The 24,235-nt window shown below is 36.7% G+C and overlaps 1 protein-coding gene across 1 annotated transcript in view; it reads left to right on the plus strand.

Moving 5' to 3' along the window:
* The window catches only part of PLXDC2 (plexin domain containing 2), a 416,593-nt gene that overhangs the window by 335,277 nt on the left and 57,081 nt on the right, over positions 1-24,235 (plus strand). The window contains exons 11-13 of the mRNA XM_027121784.1: positions 4,046-4,106; positions 12,476-12,623; positions 14,056-14,094. Of these exons, the coding sequence (XP_026977585.1) occupies positions 4,046-4,106; positions 12,476-12,623; positions 14,056-14,094 (248 nt within the window). The remainder of the gene's footprint in view (positions 1-4,045; positions 4,107-12,475; positions 12,624-14,055; positions 14,095-24,235) is intronic.

Raw genomic sequence — 24,235 nt, forward strand, 5'->3', positions numbered from 1 at the left:
CGCTTTAATCTCATGATTGGATAGACGCTGCAAGCTAGGAGAATTCTTTTCTAGGCTGCCTTATTAAATGGGGTTCACTTAATATGGCTCCTGAGGGCTTTGAAATCAACATCCTATTGAAACTGAGTGGAAAATAATACAATTAACTGGAAGTAGAGCTCTCTAATGATTCGTTTTGGAATTAAGTAATAGTGAGAAGAAGGGAATAACTTGAAAATAAAAACATTGGAAATCTATTGTAGTTAGGAGCTCAGACTGTCAAAATCAATTCTTAAGGAATATTTACAAAACCATATAACCTCTATTTATAAATATTGAATAAAGATGTGCTCCATATTTGAGAGCAGCTTAGATTTTCACTCACAAGATTCTGTAATACTAATTCCCAAATATGATGATAAGGGACTTCAAGTGTAAAACACATTTCACATTAACATGGGACACAGCATTAGTTCCTAAACATTTTCTAAATCCTATCTATACAGTTGAAGTCCTACTTACTCATTTTCAACAGTTGTCAACCTTGCTACATACATTCTACAAAGACATTCCTTGGGTATTAAAAACAGCTGATATTTACTAAATGTTGCCTATACAACAGTCTACTTTTAATCCTTACCTAACCTCCCTTACCTCGTTTTATAGATGAGGAAACCAGCTTAGATAGGAAAAATAACTTGCCTAAGATCACATACCTATTTGGTGCCCAAGCCAAAACTGTGACTCAAGCAGTTTGAGCCCAGAATCTTCATTTGAACCATGTTCCCTCCAAAGTCTTGTGAGTACAAGAAGCTTGAAAGCAACCAAGTAATAACAAACACCAGCACTTGGTATTGAGAGGCATTGAAAAAGGTGTGCTAACTCTTCCGGGTGAGAGGAAAAGGAAATGCTGCTGGGAGGAGGTAAGTCTTGAGTTGAATTGGGTTTACTAATTGGAGACAAGGAAGGTATTCCAGACATAGGTAATAGCGTGTTCAAAGGCAGAGACTGGAAGAGTACACTTTCAGGGAGGTGTAATAAGGCACAGGAGATGGGCTGGTGGAGTGTGAAGGGGCCTGCAGTATTGCCATAGCTTACAGGAAGGCAGTGGTTTTCCCATTTCAGTGTGGTGAGGATCACCTGGGGCACCTGTTTACAGTGAAAATTACTGGGCCCAAGTTGTGGGAGAATCTTATCCAGTTAGATCCAGGAATTTGCATTTCAGCAGGAACACCAGGTGATTCCAGGTCAGGAGAGCCTCTCTGAGAACACTGGAAATCAACATTCTGGAGTATGACATGGTTAATGTCGTGATGTTATAGAAAAATGACACAGCAGCTCAGTGGAGAGAGGAAGGTGTTCTCAAAAGTGATTTTTTATTTATTTAGAATTCAGAAATAATAGAAAGGTAGCTTTTCGTGATGATTTATACAACACACGCACACACACACACACTTTCATTTATAATAGGTTTTCGATGTTATTTAAACTACTGGGTTATAAAATAAAATGCTGAAAAGGCAGGGTTCCGTTGTGTTAATTTTTTAAGGCACCGTAAGGTACAAAAATATATGAATTTTTCAAACCAAACCTTATTTGTGTTTTGCCATTCTCAATCCTTCCCACCCTAGCAGTTAGTAAGCTGCAGTGTGAATAAATAAATGAATGGATTAGTTAATTGAATTACATATTTTCAGTAGAACCTAATTTCACACACTATAATTGAGAGATTATTTAATAACTCAAGCAAACTGCGGTGTTTCTGTACTTTTCTCTGGGATTAATGTAATAATTTAAGGGACTAATTACTTAAGATAAAATTGACTCATAAATTTAAGATTTGGTACTGTCTTGTTATAATATAAGCTAAAAGTTGCTATTTCCCACTGGCTTTGAATACATCTAGAATGGAGTAAGTAAAGACGAACTGCATTTTAAAAATTATCTGTTGCATTTAATAACTTGTCAGATGGCTCCCAAAATATATTCTTTGTGGAAAATCGATATATTCCCATCTTGCAGAAGAGAATGTCAGTATACTTTTCAATATTTAAGTAAACTTGAAGGGAAGAAAAAAAAAAAGAGGCAACAGCCATCTAATTCATCTGGAATTGGACTCTAAATGGCAGAATCTCTTTGGGTAACCAGAGATAGCCTTGACCAACTGGGGACTCTCAAACTCGGGATGCCAGATCACACACTGATGTTTATTCCACACTTAAGCTTGTTCAACACAGATGGTAGGTATGAAATAGCTGAGCTCTAACAGATCATGTCAGGGCAGAATGATAAATATGGTCTTTTTTGTTGACAGTCGAGCTGTTTTCACATTTCACTTGAATTAAATTGTGCTCATTCATGCCATGGTACCTGATCTCTGGCAGGGATTCTTACAAAAAATCATCGTGTAGATTCATTGCAAAACAAGTGGAAAAAAAAAGTTGTAAAGTAGCGCTCTAAGAAAAATAAGACTAAAGTTGAACAGCCTATAAGAAACTATGACCAAAAGCCTCCATTTATTTTGAAAAAAAGATAAATATCTATTTAGATTGATATTTATTCATATATATTATATATAAGTATATATATTAATATATTAAAATTCAGGGGCAGTGCAAATCCTTAATTTTCATAAACTGGTAAAAATATTTAAAGTTTCTAATATGAAAAAGAAATCATATGTCAGATATACTAGGTATGATCAAATATAACACTGGCCCTAACTTTAAAATGTTCACAATCAAGTTTGGTAAATAAGACATAAAGCCATGAAATTTTATATAAACGAGAAAAGTTAAGTAATAAAGTGAGAGATGATCACAGCAATGATGAAGCTTTATCCGAATGGGCTCTGGGTAGTAATTTCTGGGTCTTGAAAAGTGAATGAACTGTAGCTGGATAGGTAGTGGGGGCAGAAAATGATTTGAGTCAAGAAAGAGAGTGGGAGTGAGCAAAATCTCATCAACCCAGTGCTTGCTGAATTTGACCTTTTAGACGTGACCTAATCGTAGCGCTGGTAGCGACCCACAGGAACACACTCAACTTCACTGATTCACTACAAGGACCCACGGAACTCAGCAAAGCTGTTATGCTCAAGGTTGCCATTTATTACAGCAAAGGGATACAGAATAAAATCAGCAAAGGGAAGGAACGTAGGGCAGAGTCCAGCCGTGACCAGGCACGGCTTCCGGTCATCCTCCCACAGTGGAGTTGGCCCATAATCCTCCCAGCAACTATTTGTGAAAACACACACCAAGTGTTGCCACTCAAGGAAGCTTATCCAGGCTCATCACCGTCCAGGATTTTTACTGAGGGCCATCACGTAGGTACGAAATTCTGCATGACTAACTTTCTCTCTCATCTCCAGTGCCCCCAGGGGTCAAACGGATGCAACGTGGCCCAGGGCCCTAGGCAAATAAAAACAGACATTCACCATAAATCATATTGTTAGTATGATCTAACATAGCCCAAGACCCAAGATATACAAAGGCACTTTTATCAGGCAGGATATTCCAGGGGATTAGAAGTGATCTCCCAGGAGCTGGGCAAGGGCCAGTTCTTTCTTTGGAATGTGTGGGTTTGAACACCCCAAACCCGCTGAGTTACTAAGCTTTTACTGCACAATAGGGAAAGAGTCTGTGTGACTGCAGGTCTTAAATTTTAACTAAAACAAAGAAAAAGATCTGAAAAATACCTGCAAAAGATTTTATCCACACGTTGTGATGATGAAAAATACATATGTATGAGGAAAAGAAAAGCCAACTTCATAGAATAGCTACTGTCTCACCTTTGCGTGGGCATCCAGGTGTTCTGCCCGGTGCAGTGAGCCTCAGTGGCGTGATTTATTGCCACGTGCAACCATAACAGTACCATTACCTAAGGAGTAGTCCGTTATGCAGACCTCCATAAAGGCTTCTCCACTGCTCCAGCTAACAGTTCTATAGAAGAAAGGTTATATTGTGCAGATTTTAGAATTAACTACTTACCGATCTTTTTCTTTTAATTTCTACCCCCACTCTGCACCCCATACTTTCTTTTCTGATCTGCAACGTGGCCTTCTCTGAAGATGTTCCAGTGGATTTGATCGCCATCGGCAGGACTGGGTGGACAGCGGATGCCCTGAAGAGGTACACATGTGCTTTATTATGACAAGATTGTTGGGACCAAGCTGTCATGTATTGTTGCTGCAACTTAATGAAAATGGTATCTAATTTAATAAAAAGGGCCATCAGTTACTGAGCCCTTATATGTACCAGATGTTGGGTTTAACTCGACATGTATTATCTCAATTTATTCTTATACCCATCCTATGAGGTCAGAGCTGTTATTGCCTCCATAGGACCAAGAGGAGAAGAGGGAAGGGTGAGGGGAGATGTTGGGGAAGCGGGTGGAGAGAGAGTGTCTGGAATTAGGTGTGTGACTCAGCAACAGTAGAACCAGGACTTAAGTCTCTGTGAGCAAAGGGCAGTTCTCTTAAACATTTGCTGCTTTTTGAGATCTAGGAAGCCATTGTTCATCTTCTTCGCTCAAATAACAAAATCATTGGAATGGGGGGAAAGATTGATTGCAGCAAATTGGCATGATAGAAGAAGGTAGACATGGTCTAACATGGAAACAGTTAAGTCCCAGGCAAACATGATGGAGACAATGATGCAAAGAATTGATTCAAGCAAGTAAATAAAATTGCAGAATGGATTTTGACCTAGTTACAATTTTTTAGTGAATTGCATTTACACTGTCATTTCAGAGTCACATAAAAATATCCTATAAAATTCAGAAAGAAAAGTATTTGTTTCTTCTCCCTTTGTTAAGTTTTAGGGTTTGAATTTTGAATAAAAACCATTATAACTTTTCTCATCTAGTAAAGCAAACCATGTCAAAGAGCTATTTTCGGAACTCTTAGGCAATCCTAGTTACTAGAGCCTTTAGTTTTAATTTAGTTTTTATTTATGATGCCTCATAACTATCTTGAAAAATACGTCTTTCAGGATATTCTTGAACATTAAGTACAGTGTTGCCGATGCAGCTTTAATCAACTTTTTGACAGTTGTTTGGGGGGAATTACAGTGATAAATACTCATTTATCTATTTCATGTCACTTATTTAACAACAGTAGTTCAAAAAGACAATATATTGATAGAGTCATAGTTGTGTTTTCAGGTTGATGTTTCCTTCTTGTAATCACAGTTACCTCAGTTAACAATGTTGAAATTGAATACCTGCGTAAAGGTCAAGAGGGTGATTCAGACATCGTCATTTTCTTGCTTTACTGTGGGCCCACCATGAAACATAAGCTATAGAGAAGAATCCGTCATATTCTAAGGCCTCCTAAAGATATTTGTGGGGAATTTAATCATGTCCTATGGCCTGTGCTAAGCACTAAAATTACAAAGAATTTTTTAAAAAATTACCCTCTCTTCCTAAGGAGCTCAGAATCTAGTACATTCTGTAATATTCAATGTTTCCTTTTTATTCTGTAAGTAAATCGTCAACATTACTTGCTTTATGGTGAGGAATTCTATCCTTCTGTTACAGGTAACTAAACAAGGTCACCAAGTCCAGTCCATTTTCTGTGCCTAAAAGCAGTGTTAAATTTTCCTTCTGATCTTGTGAGATGAATTTATTCAATAAGCACAAATCCTAATACGAGCATTTATTATGTACTGCTCTAAGCACTGCTAATGTAAAAGTGTGAGAAATGTGTGTAGCAGGGGAGACAGACACTTAACAAAGGACAGCACTTAGAAAACCACTCAGGCAAAGAACTCTAAGTGCATGGTCTCGTTAAGTAGGACAAGGGAACATTTGCTTGGGGAGATGATATTTAACATGACTTCTGAAGGGTAACTGAAGGTAAGAAGAGTGGTGAGAGATGAGACTGGTGAGGTAAACAGGGCCCTAAATGTAACATTGAAGGAGTTTGGGCCTTATCTTAAAGGCAAGAGAAAGCTATCTGGAGGGTTTTAATTAAGGGGGTGACATGATCCAAATGACTTTTTGGAAGAATGGATACATTGTATATTACACTGTCTCAATTACTATAGCTTCATAAGAAATATTGTTGTTTATACAACAAACCTCTTTACTTTTTCATCTCCACAAGCGTTTTGACAACTTTGGGGCTTTTGTTCTTCATATAAATTTTAGACTCAACTTACAAGATCTGTAATCAATCAATCAGTCAATCAGTCTTGTCAATATTCTTACTGAATTTACATTGGATTGTGAATTATATCACATTTCTGAATTATGGAAATTTTATTTTTTACTTTATTTTTTAAATTTTATTATTTTTTTAATAGATCTTTATTGGAGTATAATTGCTTCACAATACTGTGTTTGTTTCTGTTGTACAACAAAGTGAATCAGCCATATGCATACATATATCTCCATATCCCCTCCCTCCTGAGCCTCACCGAGCTGATTTCCCTGGGCTATGCTGCTGCTTCCCACTAGCTATCTATTTTACATTTGGTAGTGTGTATATGTCCATGCCACTCTCTCACTTCGTCCCAGCTTCCCCCTCCCACCCCATGTCCTCAAGTCTATTCTCTATGTCTACGTCTTTATTCTTGCCCTGCCACTAGGTTCATCAGTACCATTGTTTTTTTTTTTTTAGATTCCATATATATGCGTTAACGGTATTTGTTTTTCTCTTTCTGACTTACTTCAGTCTGTATGAAAGACTCTAGGTCCATCCACCTCACTACAAATAACTCAATTTTGTTTCTTACGGCTGAGTAATATTCCATTGTATATATGTGCCACATCTTCTTTAATCCATTCATCTGTCAAAGGACACTTAGGTTGCTTCCGTGTCCTAGCTATTGTAAATAGTGCTGCAATGAACATTGTGGTACATGACTCTTTTTGAATTATGGTTTTCTCAGGGTATATGCCCAGTAGTGGGATGGCTGGGTCATATGGTAGTTCTATTTTTAGTTTTTTAAGGAACCGCCATACTGTTCTCCATAGTGGTTGCATCAATTTACATTCCCAACAACAGTGCAGGAGGGTTCCCTTTTCACCATACCCTTACCAGCATTTATTGTTTCTAGATTTTTTGATAATGGCCATTCTGATTTTGATTTGCATTTCTCCAACAATTAGTGATGTTGAGCATCTTTTCATGTGCCTCTTGGCCATCTATATGTCTTCTTTGGTGAAATGTCTATTTAGGTCTTCCGCCCATTTTTAATTAGATTGTTTGTTTTTTTGAGACTGAGCCCCATGAGTTGTTTGTATATTTTGGAGATTAATCCTTTGTCTGTTGTTTCATTTGCAAATATTTTCTCCCATTTTGAGGGTTGTCTTTTCATCTTGTTTATGGTTTCCTTTGCTGTGCAAAAGCTTTTAAGTTTCATTAGGTCCCATTTGTTTATTTTTGTTTTTATTTCCATTTCTCTAGGAGGTGGGTCAAAAAAGATCTTGCTGTGGTTTATGTCAAAGAATGTTTTCCTATGTTTTCCTCTAAGAGTTTTATAGTGTCTGGTCTTACATTTAGGTGTTTAATCCATTTGGAGTTTATTTTTGTGTAAGGTGTTAGGGAGTGTTCTAATTTCATTCTTTTACATGTAGCTGTCCAGTTTTCCCAGCACCACTTATTGAAGAGACTGTCTTTTCTCCGTTTTAAATTTCATCTTTTTATTATTGATTTCTTACCTAATTGAATTGTCAGAGGTCACGTTCTATATGATACTGATTCTTTAAAATTGGTTGAAACTTTTAATGGAATAGCGAATGAGTAATTTGTACAAATGATCTACATGTGCTCAATAAGGATGTGTGTCTTCTTATTGCTTGGGTATGAAGTTTGATAAATGGGTTCTAGGTATTTCCACCATAAGCTTCTTTACCATAAACATCTTTGCCACAAGCATTTTTGCTGCATAATTGGCCATAAGACAATTTTGCCGTAAAAGATAAAACAACGAAAAATAAAAGAGAGATGTTAGAAAGGACATAATTAAACATGAAAAATGAATAACAAAATTAAAAAGACTTCATTGCAAAATACAAAATATCTGAATACATTCAACGTGCGTGTAGACTCATGACAATACTGTGCAAATAACTGACTTTATTCTGTGGGTTGTACCTACTAAGCACTTGCCTTCCAAGTCTTTTGTTCATCATATTACATTCTTTTGCTGTTTATTGATTTGTCTCCTTGTTCAGCATCCCAATGTTATTTTCACTAAAATTTCTTCCTTCTTTAAGAAAGGTATTAATTTCCAAATACTGGGATGTATGTTTATAACTGAGCTTTGTACTGTGTTGTGAAAGTCTCTGCACTGTTTGTTCTTAGCATTTTGTCACATGTCCATTGACAGACATTACAAAGTTCTGTGGGAAACATGGTTTCACTTCTGTGCCTTCAAGGCCCTCGGCCTCTTTCTCCTGCCATGTAGTGTGTTTCAAAAGAAGAAACCAACTCTTGGGGCAGATCATCACCATCTGTCATGATTTTTGTATTGTGTATATCAAACCAAACCATCAGCCAAGTATTTTATCTTTTATGGCAAAATTGCCTTACAGCCAATTAGTTATGTGGCAAAAATGCATGTGACAAAGATATTTACAGCAAAGAAGATTATGGTGAAAATTCCGGACATGTGATAAATATACTATTCAGTCAGACTGTCTTCATTCTCTTTATTTTTACCTTCTGAGCTCTTTGGAGAATAGGACCTTCTCATCATTTCCTTGTATCTTTTAACCTCTCCTTTATGTCATCTATTTTCTTATTTCTCTCTGCTGTATCCTGGGGGATTCCTTCAGATCTATTTGCCAGTTTATTAATTCTCTCTTCCTTTTGTTTAATCTGCTGTTGAACCTGTCCATTAAGGTAGTAATTCCACAAATATATTTTTCATTTCTAAAATTTAAATCTTTATTAAATCTGCGGGCCTCTCACAGCTGTGGCCCCTCCCATTGTGGAGCACAGGCTCCAGACGCGCAGGCTCAGCGGCCATGGCTCACGGACCTAGCCGCTCCGTGGCATGTGGGATCTTCCCGGACTGGGACACGAACCCGTGTCCCCTGCATCGGCAGGCGGACTCTCAACCACTGCGCCACCAGGGAAGCCCCGCCAAGTCATTTTTATAGTCTGTGATACTACTTCATTTTTAAATTTTATTTTTCATTTCTTTAAATATTTCATATATAATTTTTATATATTCCATATTTGATGCCCCTACTATGTAAAAGGTTTTGCTAGTCTAATTACGTTGTTCTTTGTTTTTGCTGGCTCTTTGTCAGACTACTCTTTCTCTTTCTGTGTTTCTCGGTCCTCTAATTAGAAGTGCATTTGTTTGATCTCATTCCATGGGAATCCCTAGCATGTAAATAGGTGATGCTTTCACCAAAGAAGTTTTGATGATGGGAACCTGAGGGCTTTAGGGGACACCATGTGTTCCTGCCCTAATATGGGGAGGAGAGGTTTGGATTTATCTCCCTCATCTACTGCTGGTAGAAGGCTTGATCTCCTTAGGGCATAATTAATTTGTGACATTTTTACCCTCAGCACAAACTGTGTGTTTTTACTTTGCCTAATGTATGTTGCTCCTACCTTCTTTATAGCACACAGCTTTTGCTTTATTCTGTTTTGTGGGAGAGGCAAAAGAAAGGCCCCCTCAGAGATTTTCTTTACTTCCCGAAAATCCTAGTAATGCTTTAAAATTCGTGTTTTATCCAGAATCCACTTGTATTGTGACAGGAGGACCGTTTAAGGTCTGTAGTCTGCCTTTACTGCCATAAGCAAAACAAGTTCGGGATTTTAGCTTAAACATTACAGTGATTAATAATAATGTTTTTGAGAATAGAACCACAGGAGGAGAATAATGTGTGACAAGTTCCATCTTAGACTTACTGAGCCTGAGATGTCTGTGATATCCACATGCATGTAAGCCAATAGATAAATATTTGGGCCTAAAAATCAAGAGAAGAATGTAGACTGAAGATAGAGATTTATGCATAATTAACATAAAGATGTTAATTGAAATCATAGGTATGGAGGAGATTGCTAGTGACGGTGCATATAGAGAAAAGACAGGCCAGGAAAGATGCATAAGAACCACCAACACTTAAGGGACAGAAAGAAATGGAGATGGAGTTGTTAGACAGGTATCAGAAAACTGATGAGCGTGTGTCACAGAATCCAAGATTAGAAAGTGGACAGACTGTGCCTAATGCTAATGAGATAGCAAGAGCATACATGGAAGATTTAGTAGATAAGGAGATATTTAAAAACATTGGTATGGGGCTTCCCTGGTGGCGCAGTGGTTGAGAGTCCGCCTGCCAGTGCGGGGGACACGGGTTCGTGCCCCGGCCCGGGAAGATACCACATGCCGCGGAGCGACTGGGCCTGTGAGCCATGGCCGCTGAGCCTGAGCGTCCGGAGCCTGTGCTCTGCAAGGGGTGAGGCCACGGCAGTGAGAGGCCCGCGTACCGCAAAAAAACAAAACAAAACAAACAAACAAAAAAAAAACATTGGTATGAGAGTTTCAATTAAGTTGGATTGGGTAAAAACAAGTTTGTGGGAGTCTGAGAAGCCTTAGGCTGATCAGTCTTTCTGGAATTCTGACTGAATGGAAGGAAAAGCAGGATGATGTTTGGGTGCGTGTGGAGAAGAATGAAGACAGAGTTTTTAAAATAAGATTGGACATGCTTGAGTATGTTTAAGTGCTGCCGATAACAAGGCAGGAGGGAATTAGAGATGAAATATTGAAGAGCAAGGAGGGGGTCAGATGAGCAGGTTCACAATACCTGAGAAGGTGGGCTGAGCTGGGCCAGAGTAGAGATTGAGAGAACAGCTGTATACCATAGACCCCATCCATCCTAACAGGAGGAAGGACAGGTCAGTTCAGGTTCAAGTAAGGATGGTGATTTGTAAATAAATTTAAAGAATTCTTGCTGATGACTCTTATCAAAGAAATAAAAAGTGAGCCCAAGGATAAAATTGGTAGAGGCATTATGGGGTGGCAATTCTAAGTAGAGTGGAGAGGGTTTGAAATTGATACTGAGGATAATTTGAGAGGAGATTAGCGGAGCAGGGCAGTATTGCCAGGCAGCACAGAAGGCCCCCACTGGGCATGCAGGAAGTAAGTTTGTGGAGCTCCCAGTGGGAGGCTATAGGATTGTTCTCCAGCTCAGGCATGGAAAAGGCAGAGTTTTTACTATATTCAGTACTGCAGATTTTCTAAGAAGGTGTTGTGGAAAAAAGAAAAAGGCAACATGCTTAAAGGTACTGAAAAGAGAGGCTGAAGTGATGGAAAAAAGGAGACTAATGGGAGAAAATCATTGTGCTTGGGCTTTCTACATAATCACAGGATAAGAAGTATGTGAGTGAACAGCTACATGGATAGACTGAAAATAGGATAACTGAATTTATGATTTCAGAACTAAAGCATTCCCAACCACAGGGAAGGTCCAGGGTATGGGGATGATAACTAAAGTGGAGTCAAGCAAGAGATCATGAGATCACTGAGCTGAGAAGATGCAGGAACTAAAGTTGGGGAATTGAATGGGCCACTAGGATGTTGAAGGAGGGAATAAGCTGTATCATATTTACTTAGCGACAAGGAAGCCATCTTTGGAGCTCTTCCTGAGCCAGCAGTATGGTGAATTGTACTTCACTAATGACAAGAGAAGTTTAAGAAAGGTGTTTATTCAGTAATAATTTTCCAATGTGGGTAAGTACCAGCCATGTACAGAATAGTTATCTTCTACTCAAGGCCCACCAGAGGGATGGAGTCCTTTGAAGCACACAGAGGTAGGGAGAAACGCCAACTTCTAAACCATGAAAGTTTGCACGTTGGAGATTGTTACTGGTAAATGTCATATTATTTATTCTTGTGGGCTATAAATGAACAATACAATATGCACCTTTTCCTCATGTGGCTCTGCTAAGGAGAAGATAGACTAAGTGATTACCTGAGTGCTGTTCAATCCTTTGCTTGGGTGGTTTTGAATATTTCCTAAAGGAAAACAAAATTTTAATTTTAAATATCCATTCATCCTGTGGTGGATTATTTTTCAAACAATAAAGTAGAATGGAGCAGTTACCACATTTTTAAAATTCAGCATTACCAATTTCATGCGAATGGAACACATTCTCTCTTCACACACCTAAGCATGTTTTAAACCTTATCTTTATGCACGTGTTTTTCTTCTAGTGTGAACGTTTCCCATCATGTCTTTTATAAATATACTGATATAAAATTTAGGTTAAGATAAGCAGTAATATGAAAGGTTAACAGCAGAAATGGTGGAATCCAAATATCTAAAGATGGAAATGCTTTCTAACATCCAATTGTTTTCTCTTGTCTATTTTATATACGTTAGTAAAATCTATAACTATAGTCCTGTACAAAAATAATGCATTCCTCATCTTTATTTGAGAGGCTTTTGTGCTTTACAGCCCAACTTCTTTGATATAATTTTAAAACATATGTATGATCACTCAAATTGTCTTCCCCTTTGTTTCTCTTATCAGTCAAAAGAGAAGCTCTGTGACACCACAGAGCCAGTGGAACGTACTACTCAAACCACCACCATACGAGCCACGAGCACACAATTCAGGGTCCTGACGACCACCAGAAGAGCAGCGACACCCCGGCTGCCCACCAGCCTGCCCACAGAAGGTGCCCTGGAGATACTGTTGCTTTCTTACTGGAGGAGGGAAAACTCACTGTGTTGACATGCACTGGAGAAGCTCTCCAGGGAGAGAGTTATTCTTTGGCAAACTGGATTTCGTAGGGATGTCTAAAAGGGAAAAGACAAAATTACTATGGAATAAAAATATGTGCTGGGTTCTTGTTAATGTATGGATGGCTTTTATTGAGATGTAGTCTTTCAGAGTGATCCTGGCTACTAGTCCTCCTCAGAAAAGAAATAAAGACTTCCTTTCATATTGCTAAACTTTGTAATAACGGCAATCAACATTTTAGTCACAGGATAGAAAGGCAAAATGCACATAAAATGTCCATTGATTTTGGATTCTGAACACTAGGTAATCCTACTTATATGCAATTCTATTAATATTTGCCTGGATACAGTCAATAAAATATGCTGGTCTATAACCTGTAGAGAGGCACTGTGTATGGCACAGAAATTGTACTTGAAAAACATTTCCTTTACCAGGAAAGGCAAAAATACTAAAGAACATTAATGCATGAGCACAACTCATTGGGGGAAGAAGGTATATTAGCCTAAATTTGTTAACCATCGATTCTGAAAGGTACCACTAGGGAGAAATGTGAGACCGCTTGGCCAAGAGTAAGCTTTAAGGGGGAAAACATGGTCTTATTTGTTTATTTTCATAAACCTTGCTTTCATTTAAATAAGATATTAAATTAAACTTGAATCTTTTCATTGAAATTTAATTGGATATTAAAAGTTAACTGGAATAAAGTGATAAAGTGAGGTGGAAGATAGCTAGCTGCTAAATATATTTTATTGCTTTTAAAAGCAATGTTATATTTTAATCCATCTTACTGTGGGTTGTTATATAGCCTGAGAAAAGTATTTTTGTAATTTGAATCCTATCCTTTAGAATGAAATATACCACTGAAATATAAAAAAGTGCATTCTACATTTTGTTCACATAGGACAAGATCTTTTCGTATATGATTTTGGTCATATTTGTTAGCAATAAGTAAGCATTTAACTTTTGAAGTTGAATTTGTAAATACAGGCAAATATTTACTATTCCAATTAACTTGGAATTTTCTTGATTTTGATTTTTAAAATAAAGACTGTAGAGTCTAATTACAATAAGTCATTTTAGAAAATTAAAATAAATGTATTTTAAGTTAAAATTACAACAGTGTACTTTTCTCACAGCTCTTAAGAGTCATATAATAATTTACTGAAGTCTCCATCTTGCAATTTCAGTAAGAAAGTTTAGTATTACCTCATATAACCCGCGACCTGCTCTCACTGCCATAGAAATTTACTCAGTAAAATATCAAAAGCTATTCCTGTTAGAGTTAAGGCATTAGTAGACAATTACTGGTCTTAAGATTTGTGCACCTTAAAATTTTTTCTGTTATAACTTTGACTTTTCTCTTCCAGATGATACCAAGATAGCTCTACATCTAAAAGATAATGGAGGTAGGAACTGATTTTTTTCTTTTATAAAAGTTTTTAGATACTAATCTATTTCATCTATTTAAATATGGAAGGGACTTGTGGACTTCTAAATATAGAGTAAGGTTATATTTCTTTCCCTGTTGGTATGTAACATAGGAAGAATTCAGCGGTTGGCTTGAAAAGTCAAATTGTTTCAATAGTGGAATGAAATTCTAATCTTTGTATTTGCCTGTAAAACTACAAGACACCAATGACCAATTATAAAGTGAAAATTTATCCACACATCTTGCTGTGCCTTGTCGCTGTTGTCCTAGGTTTATCAGTTGCACATGTGACTATCAAGGCTTTGAAAGACATTGACTAAAAATTTAAAAATAGTTCTTTTCCTATTAAATGATGTTACTTCATATTTATATGTGCGGCTCTATCATAGAATGCTGGATTTCATAAAAGAGATGTGTTATTAGTAATTGTTTATTCAGCTCAGGAAGGGGGTTTCCTCTTCTTAGCAGCATCTCTTACGTAAACGTGGGTACACTGTGACACTGACCTAGACGCAATTTCACTTTTGCAGCCCCAGATGAAATCCTAAGTCAGAATCCAATATATACGTTGTTAGGGATGTTTTTCTCTATAACTGTAGAGAATAGTTCCTAAATTACTCAGTCTAGGTCAAGTAACAATTACTTCTGTGTTTTCTTAGGTTACTATATATGTATATCTATATCTTTAGATCAGTCCACTTAAAAGAGATGCTGCTTAGCCTCTTCATATATATCATTATTACATCGTTTGTCCTTGTCTTGCTTCTGTAGCAAAGTGTTTTATTTCATTAATTTCTTATTCATTGTTGTATTAATGCAGTAAGCGGATAGCTTAACAGATGACCATTTGCCACATATACACGCTAGAAATAAAATCTTGGTGCTTGAAGGAACTTTAGCAATCCCCTAGTTCAAAATTTCTCAGAGCAGGATGTTAGTGAACCTAAGTCTTCATGTTGGGGTTACCTCATTTTGAGAGAGGGTATATAGTATGAGATGAATGAAATGGAGGAGGGGTACCCAGAGGCTTCTGTTGTATTTGTTACATTTAATTCTTAACATGGGTAGTGGTTACATGTGTGTTTGTTATATTATTCTCCTGCTGTCTTTTCTATTTTTTTCTTTAATATGACTAAAATATTCCATAATGCTAACAGAAAGAACAAAGGATTCATGTGATCAAATAGGTATGAGATACTCTGGGTGAAAGAAAATGAAAGAGATTTATTTTCTGGAAAACTGTTTAAAACTTTTACTGTTCGTTCGTGAATTCATTCATTTATTCCTGCCTAGTGCCTGCTAATTGCAAGGGATTGTTACATGCTTGCTGCTATGGTAGTGAAAAAGGTTTAGACAAATTTCCTGCTTTCAGAGAGCATAGATTCTAAAGAAATTTCAAGATGGTAATAAAGATTTAGTACCTGGCATTTCTCTGCTATTTGGTCATAAAAACTTTTTACAAATAGCATCTCAATGACTTAATGTTTTGTGGAATACATTTTGCAAAATAGTTTTCTAGAATATTACCAACTATCTCAAGGAAAATCCCTAGTTTTGTTTAATGCAGCAAGGAATCATAAAACTTTGAAGATTTTCTTAACGCAATGCATTAAAACTATCTTATGATGCTGAGACATCAAGTTAAGTAAATTCCAAGATTGAAATGGAGGACGTTTCCTCTTTTCTGTCATACTAGAAAAGTTGACTGTTGGATTTTCAGGTGATATTTAGATCATTAATATGCATCAGGTACCCATCAGAATTCCAGACTATCACAATAAGACTTAAACATGTCTATACATTGGAACTCTTTTCACAGCTAGGTTTGTTTATAAAGCACTTTTCCTAAAAGTGCAGTTAGAGCAGACCAACCTGACCAGTGTTAAGACAAATGTTCCTGTCGAAGAGTACTTAAGGGATATCATACATTACTTTTTACAGCAACTTTATTAAGATAACCTGCTGTCATTGCTTTTTATTTTATGGAATATGGAGATGTAGGAAGGATTGCCAATTTAAATCCAACTTCGTTCGTTAATTAAAACGAATTCTGTTGAAAACAGAATTCAGCAACGTTCTCCTCCTCCCCCCTCCAGCTTAACATTTTTGCAAGATTGAGGTAATAATGAAAAAGGATGCCTAATTTACATGTTTTCTCACATTTATTGAGAATTCTTTTCAATGCAAGCTAAGACATTTTTATAAATTGCTATGTATGATTGCAAAGAAATTCAGCACATTTTCTTTCTCGATTTAACTGGCTGTTCTTAAAACCATTTTAATTTAGAGGTCTGTATTTTCCAGAAAAGAGGGTGACATTTTTCAAAGCAGTCATTGTGTAGCTAGACTCTGCCTTTACATACATCATCTTCTTTACATATTGGATTACCTTGGCTCTGAGTCTTCCTGGGATATTTCTTTGAGTTAAAGTAGTTGATTTTCTTAGTGGAATCCATAGCTGACATGATTATATATTCACTTTCCAGGAGATTTTCCTTCATCTTTGATATGAAAACATAAAATACTTCTGTGTGGCTGGACACCAAAGAAACACGACAGGGATTCTCATTCACAGGACGCAAACTGAGTTCCAGTCTGCTAAATCACTCTTGATAAATCTCAGTTGTGCATTGTGTTTCCTGCTACATTTAGATTAGGTCTAGGTAGAGCCTCTGCAAATTTCAAGCTAGTCATTTGATTGGAGAGGTTTTATTAGCCTTCAGAGTTGAGTGAAAATTCTAGGCTCTGTAAATAGTTTGGAGAAAAGAAACTGAAAAAAATCTAAAAAAAGAGAATGATTCCTAAGGAGTGCAGGTCCCCTTAGTAAGATATAGCATTGATTTACCATGGTAAATGGCTGAATACAAAAACTCAGCAGAACTAATATAAAGATAGCATTTTATCTCCAACTGAAATATTCCTACTCGCATGTTTATAATATTAAGTTTCGAGTAATACAGATGTCTAATTAAGTATCATTTCTGCTCCCTTATTTATGTGAAGGACTGGAGAGGAGGAGGAGGAAGTAGGAGGAAGAAATGAAGGAGGAGAAGGAGGGGGGGAGGAGGGGGGAAGAAAAGAGAAAAGAAGATGAAAGACACTCTTTCCTATGTTCCAAGCACAGTTCCAAATGCTGTACGTATATTAACTCATTTAATTCACACAATACCCCTGTAATTGGTCCTATTTGTATTTCCATTTTATAGCTGAGGAAATGAAGGTACAGAAAAGTAAGTTTACCTGGCTGGTACGTGGCAGAGCTGGGATGTGAATTTATTTAGTCTGGATGTGGATCCCAGGTCCTGGCGGCCTCACAGCATGGCTGCTCCCTTGCAGTTGAGGCCTCTTAGAAGCTTCACAGGGGAGATGCTACTGTAAGGAGTTTTACTCACACCTACTATAACTGATTATACTTAGAAGTATTTGGAAATGAAATTTCCTCTTCCCGTGTAATTATGCATTAGTTTCCATTTTAACCTTTCTTTGAAAAACAGTGCATTCATTCTCCTGTGTCATTGAATCGTGTCTGAAGCACTGGCATGTGTTCTGCAAACTACAGGGCTACTCTGTGTTTATGATCAAAAACTAAATTCTTTCAACCTTCTATGTTTCTCGAGAAATTCAGGTTTAATTCTCCATTAAGGGGTTCCTAGAAAGTATTCTTTAAATATATGTATTTCTGTGGATAATTGTTATAAGCACTTAAAACTACACCTTCCTTGGGTTTTCAAATTCTGGCAAAAGCTTTTTTAAGAGTCGCATTTTTAAGGAATTACCTAGCTATATATTTTAGCAGTACAGCTATTGAATGCCTTCTTTGGCATTTAATTAGTTGCTTCCAAATGACACTCACCAACTAAATAGAAATGTAAATGTCTTCAAGATGCAAACTGGATAAAATTATATTTAGGGCTGGCTGAAAAAGGTTTGCAAGTTGAATCAATAGCAAAGTCTTTTAATTGAGAAATGAAATCTTCAACCAGATTCAGCTCAATTTAGCAAATTGAGTTGTACCATTCTGCTGCACTGCAGATGTTAAAATTATTTCAAGCTCTAAAATCCTGTGATTGATTTTATTATTTAAAATTTGTTGACTGAGATGTATCAGAGTACCAAAAACTGCATTCTCTCTTGGTTCCTCTGAAGGTTCTTTCCTTTGATAAAATTAAGTTTCTTTTAAAAATATATTTTAATTGCTAATGATATTTAAAGTATTGACACTCCAGACGGAATTGTTGTGTCATGCAGGTGGCACTGTGTTTGTCATTTCTTCTTATTGCTAGGAAGTCTACTAAACTTGGCTTCTGAAAGACTGCGTGCTTGAGTTGGAAGTTGGGGTTTTCATCGAAGGGATGCTGAAATAACTACGTTAAGCAGTTTGCAGAACATGATTAAGTTAATTCTGGGGTACAAATCTGCAAAGGGATTGATTTCAAAGAGCTAATACAGAAATACTTTGAATGAACTACAGAATGGCCTAAATTCTGATTCTGTTGTATTTAGATTTCTATTTCTGAACATATAAGACTTTTCATCCAAAGATAAAATGTTAGAACATTATTCTGACTTATTCACTAGACTACCTCTAAGGTTGTATTTTTTTACCTAGTCTGTAGCAACTGATCAAGTGTCTAGTGTTTCATTTATCATTCAGTCAAATTATTTTTTGACTTTAATACATAAATCATTAAAGTAACATATCTTTCACTCGTTTCCCTACCTTCCCTTGCTATTTTTTTTCCTACTTCTTTCCCATAGATCACAGTCTTGTAAGCAAAGGGAAACTGTTATTACCTTTTGACAGACTATTGAATATCTATCACTTTCTGTTTCTAAAACTGTAAAGTATCTTGGCATTTGGTTTTATCTTTTGCTCTGGCTACTTTTCATAATAGCACTAACTCTGTAATAAAGTGTATATGTGCCATAATAATGAAAATTTCTTATATTTCAGAATATTATTTTGAATGTTCCCTAGGATTAAGAATTTCTCTCCTAAAAGTTTGTCCGGAGTAGTGGTTTTCAACTTTACATGTACGTGGGAATCATCCAGTTATCCTCATCTAATTTTATTATTCTGGCTCATAAAACCCCAGTGCTGACTGTTCTCCATACCACTTAAATCTCAGCCTAGGGAGCTGGGACCCAGGCATCAATACTTTTTAAACCCTCAGGTGATTCCCACGTAAAGTTCAGTTGAGAACGAGTGGTCTGATGCAATTCTTCATAAATATTAAAAAGCATTGGAATCACTGGAGGAAGAGAGAGTCTTGTTAAAATGCATTTTCTGCTTTAGTAGTTCCAGGGAGGAGCCCAAATCTTTGCAGTGCATTTCTAACAAATTCTCAGATAATGCAGAAACCACCAGTTCACAGACCACACTGAGTATCAAGAATTGCGTGAATTCTTGATTTCTTTCTGCCAGAATCCCCCAAATAAGAATGACATTTCTTACACTGAATCCGCCCGTTGTTCCTTACCTTTACCTCATGACTCCTCTAAAGCAACACTTTAACTGGTGGCAACAAGAAATTACCCCTGTCTACACATCGAGAATGTGTCTTGCTCAGCAGAGGCAAGGGACCCAGCAGCATTACGTTTGTTATAGCTCATTTTTAGTATAGTATGTGAAAATTAGTCCATTTTAGCAGTTACCAATTTATTTATTTTAGTAAAAGCTACATTTTCTTTATTTCGTTGAACCATATGAAATTGCTTAATTTTTTTGGCATTTTTGAGCCACAAAAATTTTAATTTCATTGTTCAACCCAATTGTTTAAAAAAAATTGTTATCCAGGATAGGAAAAGCGAAAGAAAAATCACATCGGAATATACATTTTCTCCTTTATTAGGATTTGTAGAGTTTATGCTGCTGATAGAACAAAATGATGTAGCAGAACCTCTCAAGAAATACACACACATGGCTTCCAAGAAGCAGCTCTAAACACACTTTCCATTTGCCATCAGCAGAATGTTTTACTACATCCTCTCATTGATCAGTTCCTACCTTTCTTTCTGTGCGTATCTCCTATATAATTTTCTGTCGGCTCTCTTCTTGTCAGAAACCTGGGCTTGGGGATCTCCTGTTGGAGGAGAAAGATTTCCATATACCATTAGATTTGGAACCTGAGATTTATGAGGGGCCCAGGAGCAGTTTTTGTGTGACCCAGTATTTCTTGTGACCCTTCCTAGGGTAGTCAACATGTATAAAGTTATTATTATAGTTTTTTTTAGTATGAAATGCCTAGTGATCATGATTAATTGCCTTATGCTACTGAAATAATGTGTATGTCACTAGAAAATTAGATTGACTTTTGTGTTGATTTGGCTTGACTTGATCTGATTTATTCAAGAAACATTTCTTAAACTACTATGCAATATGCCCATTAGTAGGAGATGGAGATACACAGATAAACAAGGGCTGTGCATACTCTGAGGAAGCAGGTATCCTAGTGGGACAAGATAGAGTAGTAAATCAATAATTAAGTATAGTGTGGAAAGTGCAAAGATAGATTAAGGAAAAACCATGAGGGCAGAGAAAAGGCACCTAAATAAAGCTGGGATTATGGGAAAGCTTCCCAGAAGAGATGATGCTTGATCCGAGTTTTGAAGTGTGGTTAAGATGTGTATAGAAAAGGGACAGAAGAATGACATTTCAGCAGAGGGATCAGCAAAGACAGAGGCTCAGTAGCATGAAACATCAAAATCTGTTTAGCTAACTCTTAGAATTGCCACAGTTTATTTGGTTAGGGTAAAGATATACACAAGTAGTGATGGATGGTGAGGTTGAAAGGGGCTTCAGGGCTCATAGCCTTTAATGTTTAATGTTAGACAAGGGAGTTTAAACTTTATCCTGAAGATGCTGGGAGCCATTGACATCATTTAGACAAAGGAGTGTCATGAAAAATTTTCCATGTTTAGCAGGTCATTCTTGAGGGATAGTGGGGAACAGATGGGAAAGGAGTGAGACTGAGACCAAGAAAACTAGTTAAGAAACAATACTAGTAATTCATAGAAGAAACAGTGAGAGGCTAAACTAAAGTAGTGGTTAATAATGGGAATAAAGAGAGAGAATGGACAGGAGAAATATATTTAATGAGTAGAAGCTACGTAACTAATATCTGATTGGATGTGTGATTTATGTGATATGAAAGTAACTGAAATGGCTCCCAGGACTTGGGTTTAATTATATGGTGGATGATGGTGCTGTTAAGAGGGAAAACAGGAAGAGGAACAGGTTTTTAGGAGAGGCAAGGATTTAATTTGAGCATACTGACTTTGCAGTATCTGTGGGACATCCAAATGAAGATGTCCAGTAGGCATTTTTCTATGCAAATCTGAAACTTACTTGAGAAATATAAGCAAACGATATAAGTTTGGGCATCATCAGCATATAAATGATAGTTGAAGTTATCAGAGTGAATGAGATTACAAAAGAATAATATATAAGTGAAGAGAGAAGAGGACTAAGGAGGGAACACAGCATTTGAGATTTTGTGAAGGAAGCTGAAAACAGAGTAAAAGAAACAGCAGGAAAATCAGAAGAGTTTGGTATCACAGAAAACAAAGAAGAAGAAAATTTCAAGGAAGGAGTAGAGAACAATGTCAATGCCACAGACAAGACAAGTTCAAAAAAAAAAAAAAAACAGAAAAGTGACCATTAGATTAGGTAGCTTGTTGATATTTGTTGACCTTGACCTGGCAGTTCTACAGTCCACAGCTGCACAATCCCCAGACAGAATCTGAGAAGTCGATGGGAAATAAGGAAATTGAAGTCAAACAGGACACGCTGCTACTTAAAAGAAGCTTGGTGAGAAGGGAAGTAGAGATTTCTGTTGTTTTATTTTAGGAGCATATTTCCATGTTAGAGGTGTTGAGGAGAAAAAAGACATGAAAATAAGGAGTTGAGAGATGACTGAGAAAGAACTGATATATGTGCAAGTGGGGGCGGGTCAGTCCACATTAATGAAATGAGCCAGGTGAGAGGGAGAAATTGAGAGAGTTCATCTGAGCTGCTAGTTTCTCAGTATAATAGGAGACAAAGCAATGGGGCAAGAGTGAGTGGGAGAGCTCAGAGTACGGTGTCCAGGAGTTGAAAGGACTCATAAAACATTTCTGAGGGGAATGGAAGAGGGAGCCTCCTATTAATGTATAAAGGGCATGCCAGGATGTATTTGGAGCCTGCTGACCTTGGTGACCATCCTTGGCGTTTTATGACATCAACACTAAGTGTTTTCATGTGAGCTTAAATCAATGCTTATGGCTCATGTAGTAAGCTGAACCACTTTAAGCAAGCAAAAAAAAATTTTTTTTGTGAGAGAAAAGATATGCTATTTTTTAAAAGGCATAAAGCTTTAAAGACAGTATTTTAATCCATTAGATGGTAAATTTAGTTTAGTATTTTCCACAGCTAAGTTTTCAGTGGCTTACTGTTCCATTAAGACTAATTGTTGCTTTAATTTTATTATGCAGTGTTCAAATAATACCATGCAAGATTTAAAATGTATCTTGGGTAACAAGGACAGGCGCTAATTATTTAACACTAATTCATAACAGTACTATAAGCTACTGTGACCAAATGTTATTATTTCACTTACAGTAATGAATTAACAACTTACTGGATAAAATTTCAACCATAAGTGATTTTAACACGTGTTAACATTATGCTCAGCAACTACTAAAGAAAAAATGTTTAAGTGTAGAGCTAAATTTAAATGGAATTCTAAGAAATATTTGTTTAACCTAAAGAAGGCAAGAGAGGAGGAAAAAATTGACCACATAATGGATGAATTCAAAGGAAACAAATAGCAAAATGGCAGACCAAATTCAGCCATACCAATAATTATATTAAATATAAAGAGAATAAACACTCCAATTAAAAACATCGATTATCAGACTGACTTTTTAAAAACAAGATCCAACTATATACTGTTTATAAGAGATGTAAAATGATTTTAAGGTAAAAGATTTTGAGGTAAAACAATAGAAAAATATATATCCTGCAAACGTAACCATAGGAAAAGTTGAGTGGCTACTAAATATCAGACTAAGTAGACTTAAAGACAAGGAGTAGCAACAGAGGTAAAGAGGAACATATCAAATGATAAAAAGCTCATACATCAGGAAGAAGTTATAATTTCTTTTGATGTAGACCATTTTTTTTAATTTTATTTATTTTTTTATACAGCAGGTTCTTATTAGTCATCAATTTTATACACATCAGTGTATACATGTCAATCCCAGTCGCCCAATCCATCACACCACCACCCGCAACCCCCACCACTTTCCCCCCTTGGTGTCCATACATTTGTTCTCTACATCTGTGTCTCAACTTCTGCCCTGCAAACTGGTTCATCTGTACCATTTTTCTAGGTTCCACATACATGCATTAGTATACGATATTCGTTTTTCTCTTTGTGACTTACTTCACTCTGTATGACAGTCTCTAGGTCCATCCACGTCTCAATAAATGACCAAATTTCGTTCCTTTTTATGGCTGAGTAATATTCCATTGTATATATGTGCCACATCTTCTTTATCCATTCATCTGTTGATGGGCATTTAGGTTGCTTCCATGACCTGACTATTGTAAATAGTGCTACAATGAACATTGGGGTGCATGTGTCTTTTTGAATTATGGTTTTCTCTGGGTATATGCCCAGTAGTGGGATTGCTGGATCATATGGTAATTCTATTTTTAGTTTTTTAAGGAACCTCCGTACTGTTCTCCATAGTGGCTGTATCAATTTACATTCCCACCAACAGTGCAAGAGGGTTCCGTTTTCTCCACACCCTCTCCAGCATTTGTTGTTTGTAGATTTTCTGATGATGCCCATTCTAACTGGTGTGAGGTGATACCTCATTGTGGTCTTGATTTGCATTTCTCTAATAATTAGTGGCACTGAGCAGATTTTCATGTGCTTCTTGGCCGTCTGTATGTCTTCTTTGGAGAAATGTCTATTTAGGTCTTCTGCCCATTTTTGGATTGGGTTGTTTGCTTCTTTAATATTGTGCTGCATGAGCTGTGTATATATTTTGGAGATGAAATGAATCTACAGTAAGAAGCACAGTGGTTGCAGGGAAAGGGAATTTTCTGAAGGCATGGAGATGATGATTAC

Source organism: Aethalodelphis obliquidens, unplaced genomic scaffold, assembly GCF_003676395.1.
Source record: "Aethalodelphis obliquidens isolate GAN/ISIS:26980383/991018 unplaced genomic scaffold, ASM367639v1 scaffold23, whole genome shotgun sequence".
In the NCBI taxonomy this organism is placed as follows: Eukaryota; Metazoa; Chordata; class Mammalia; order Artiodactyla; family Delphinidae; genus Aethalodelphis; species Aethalodelphis obliquidens.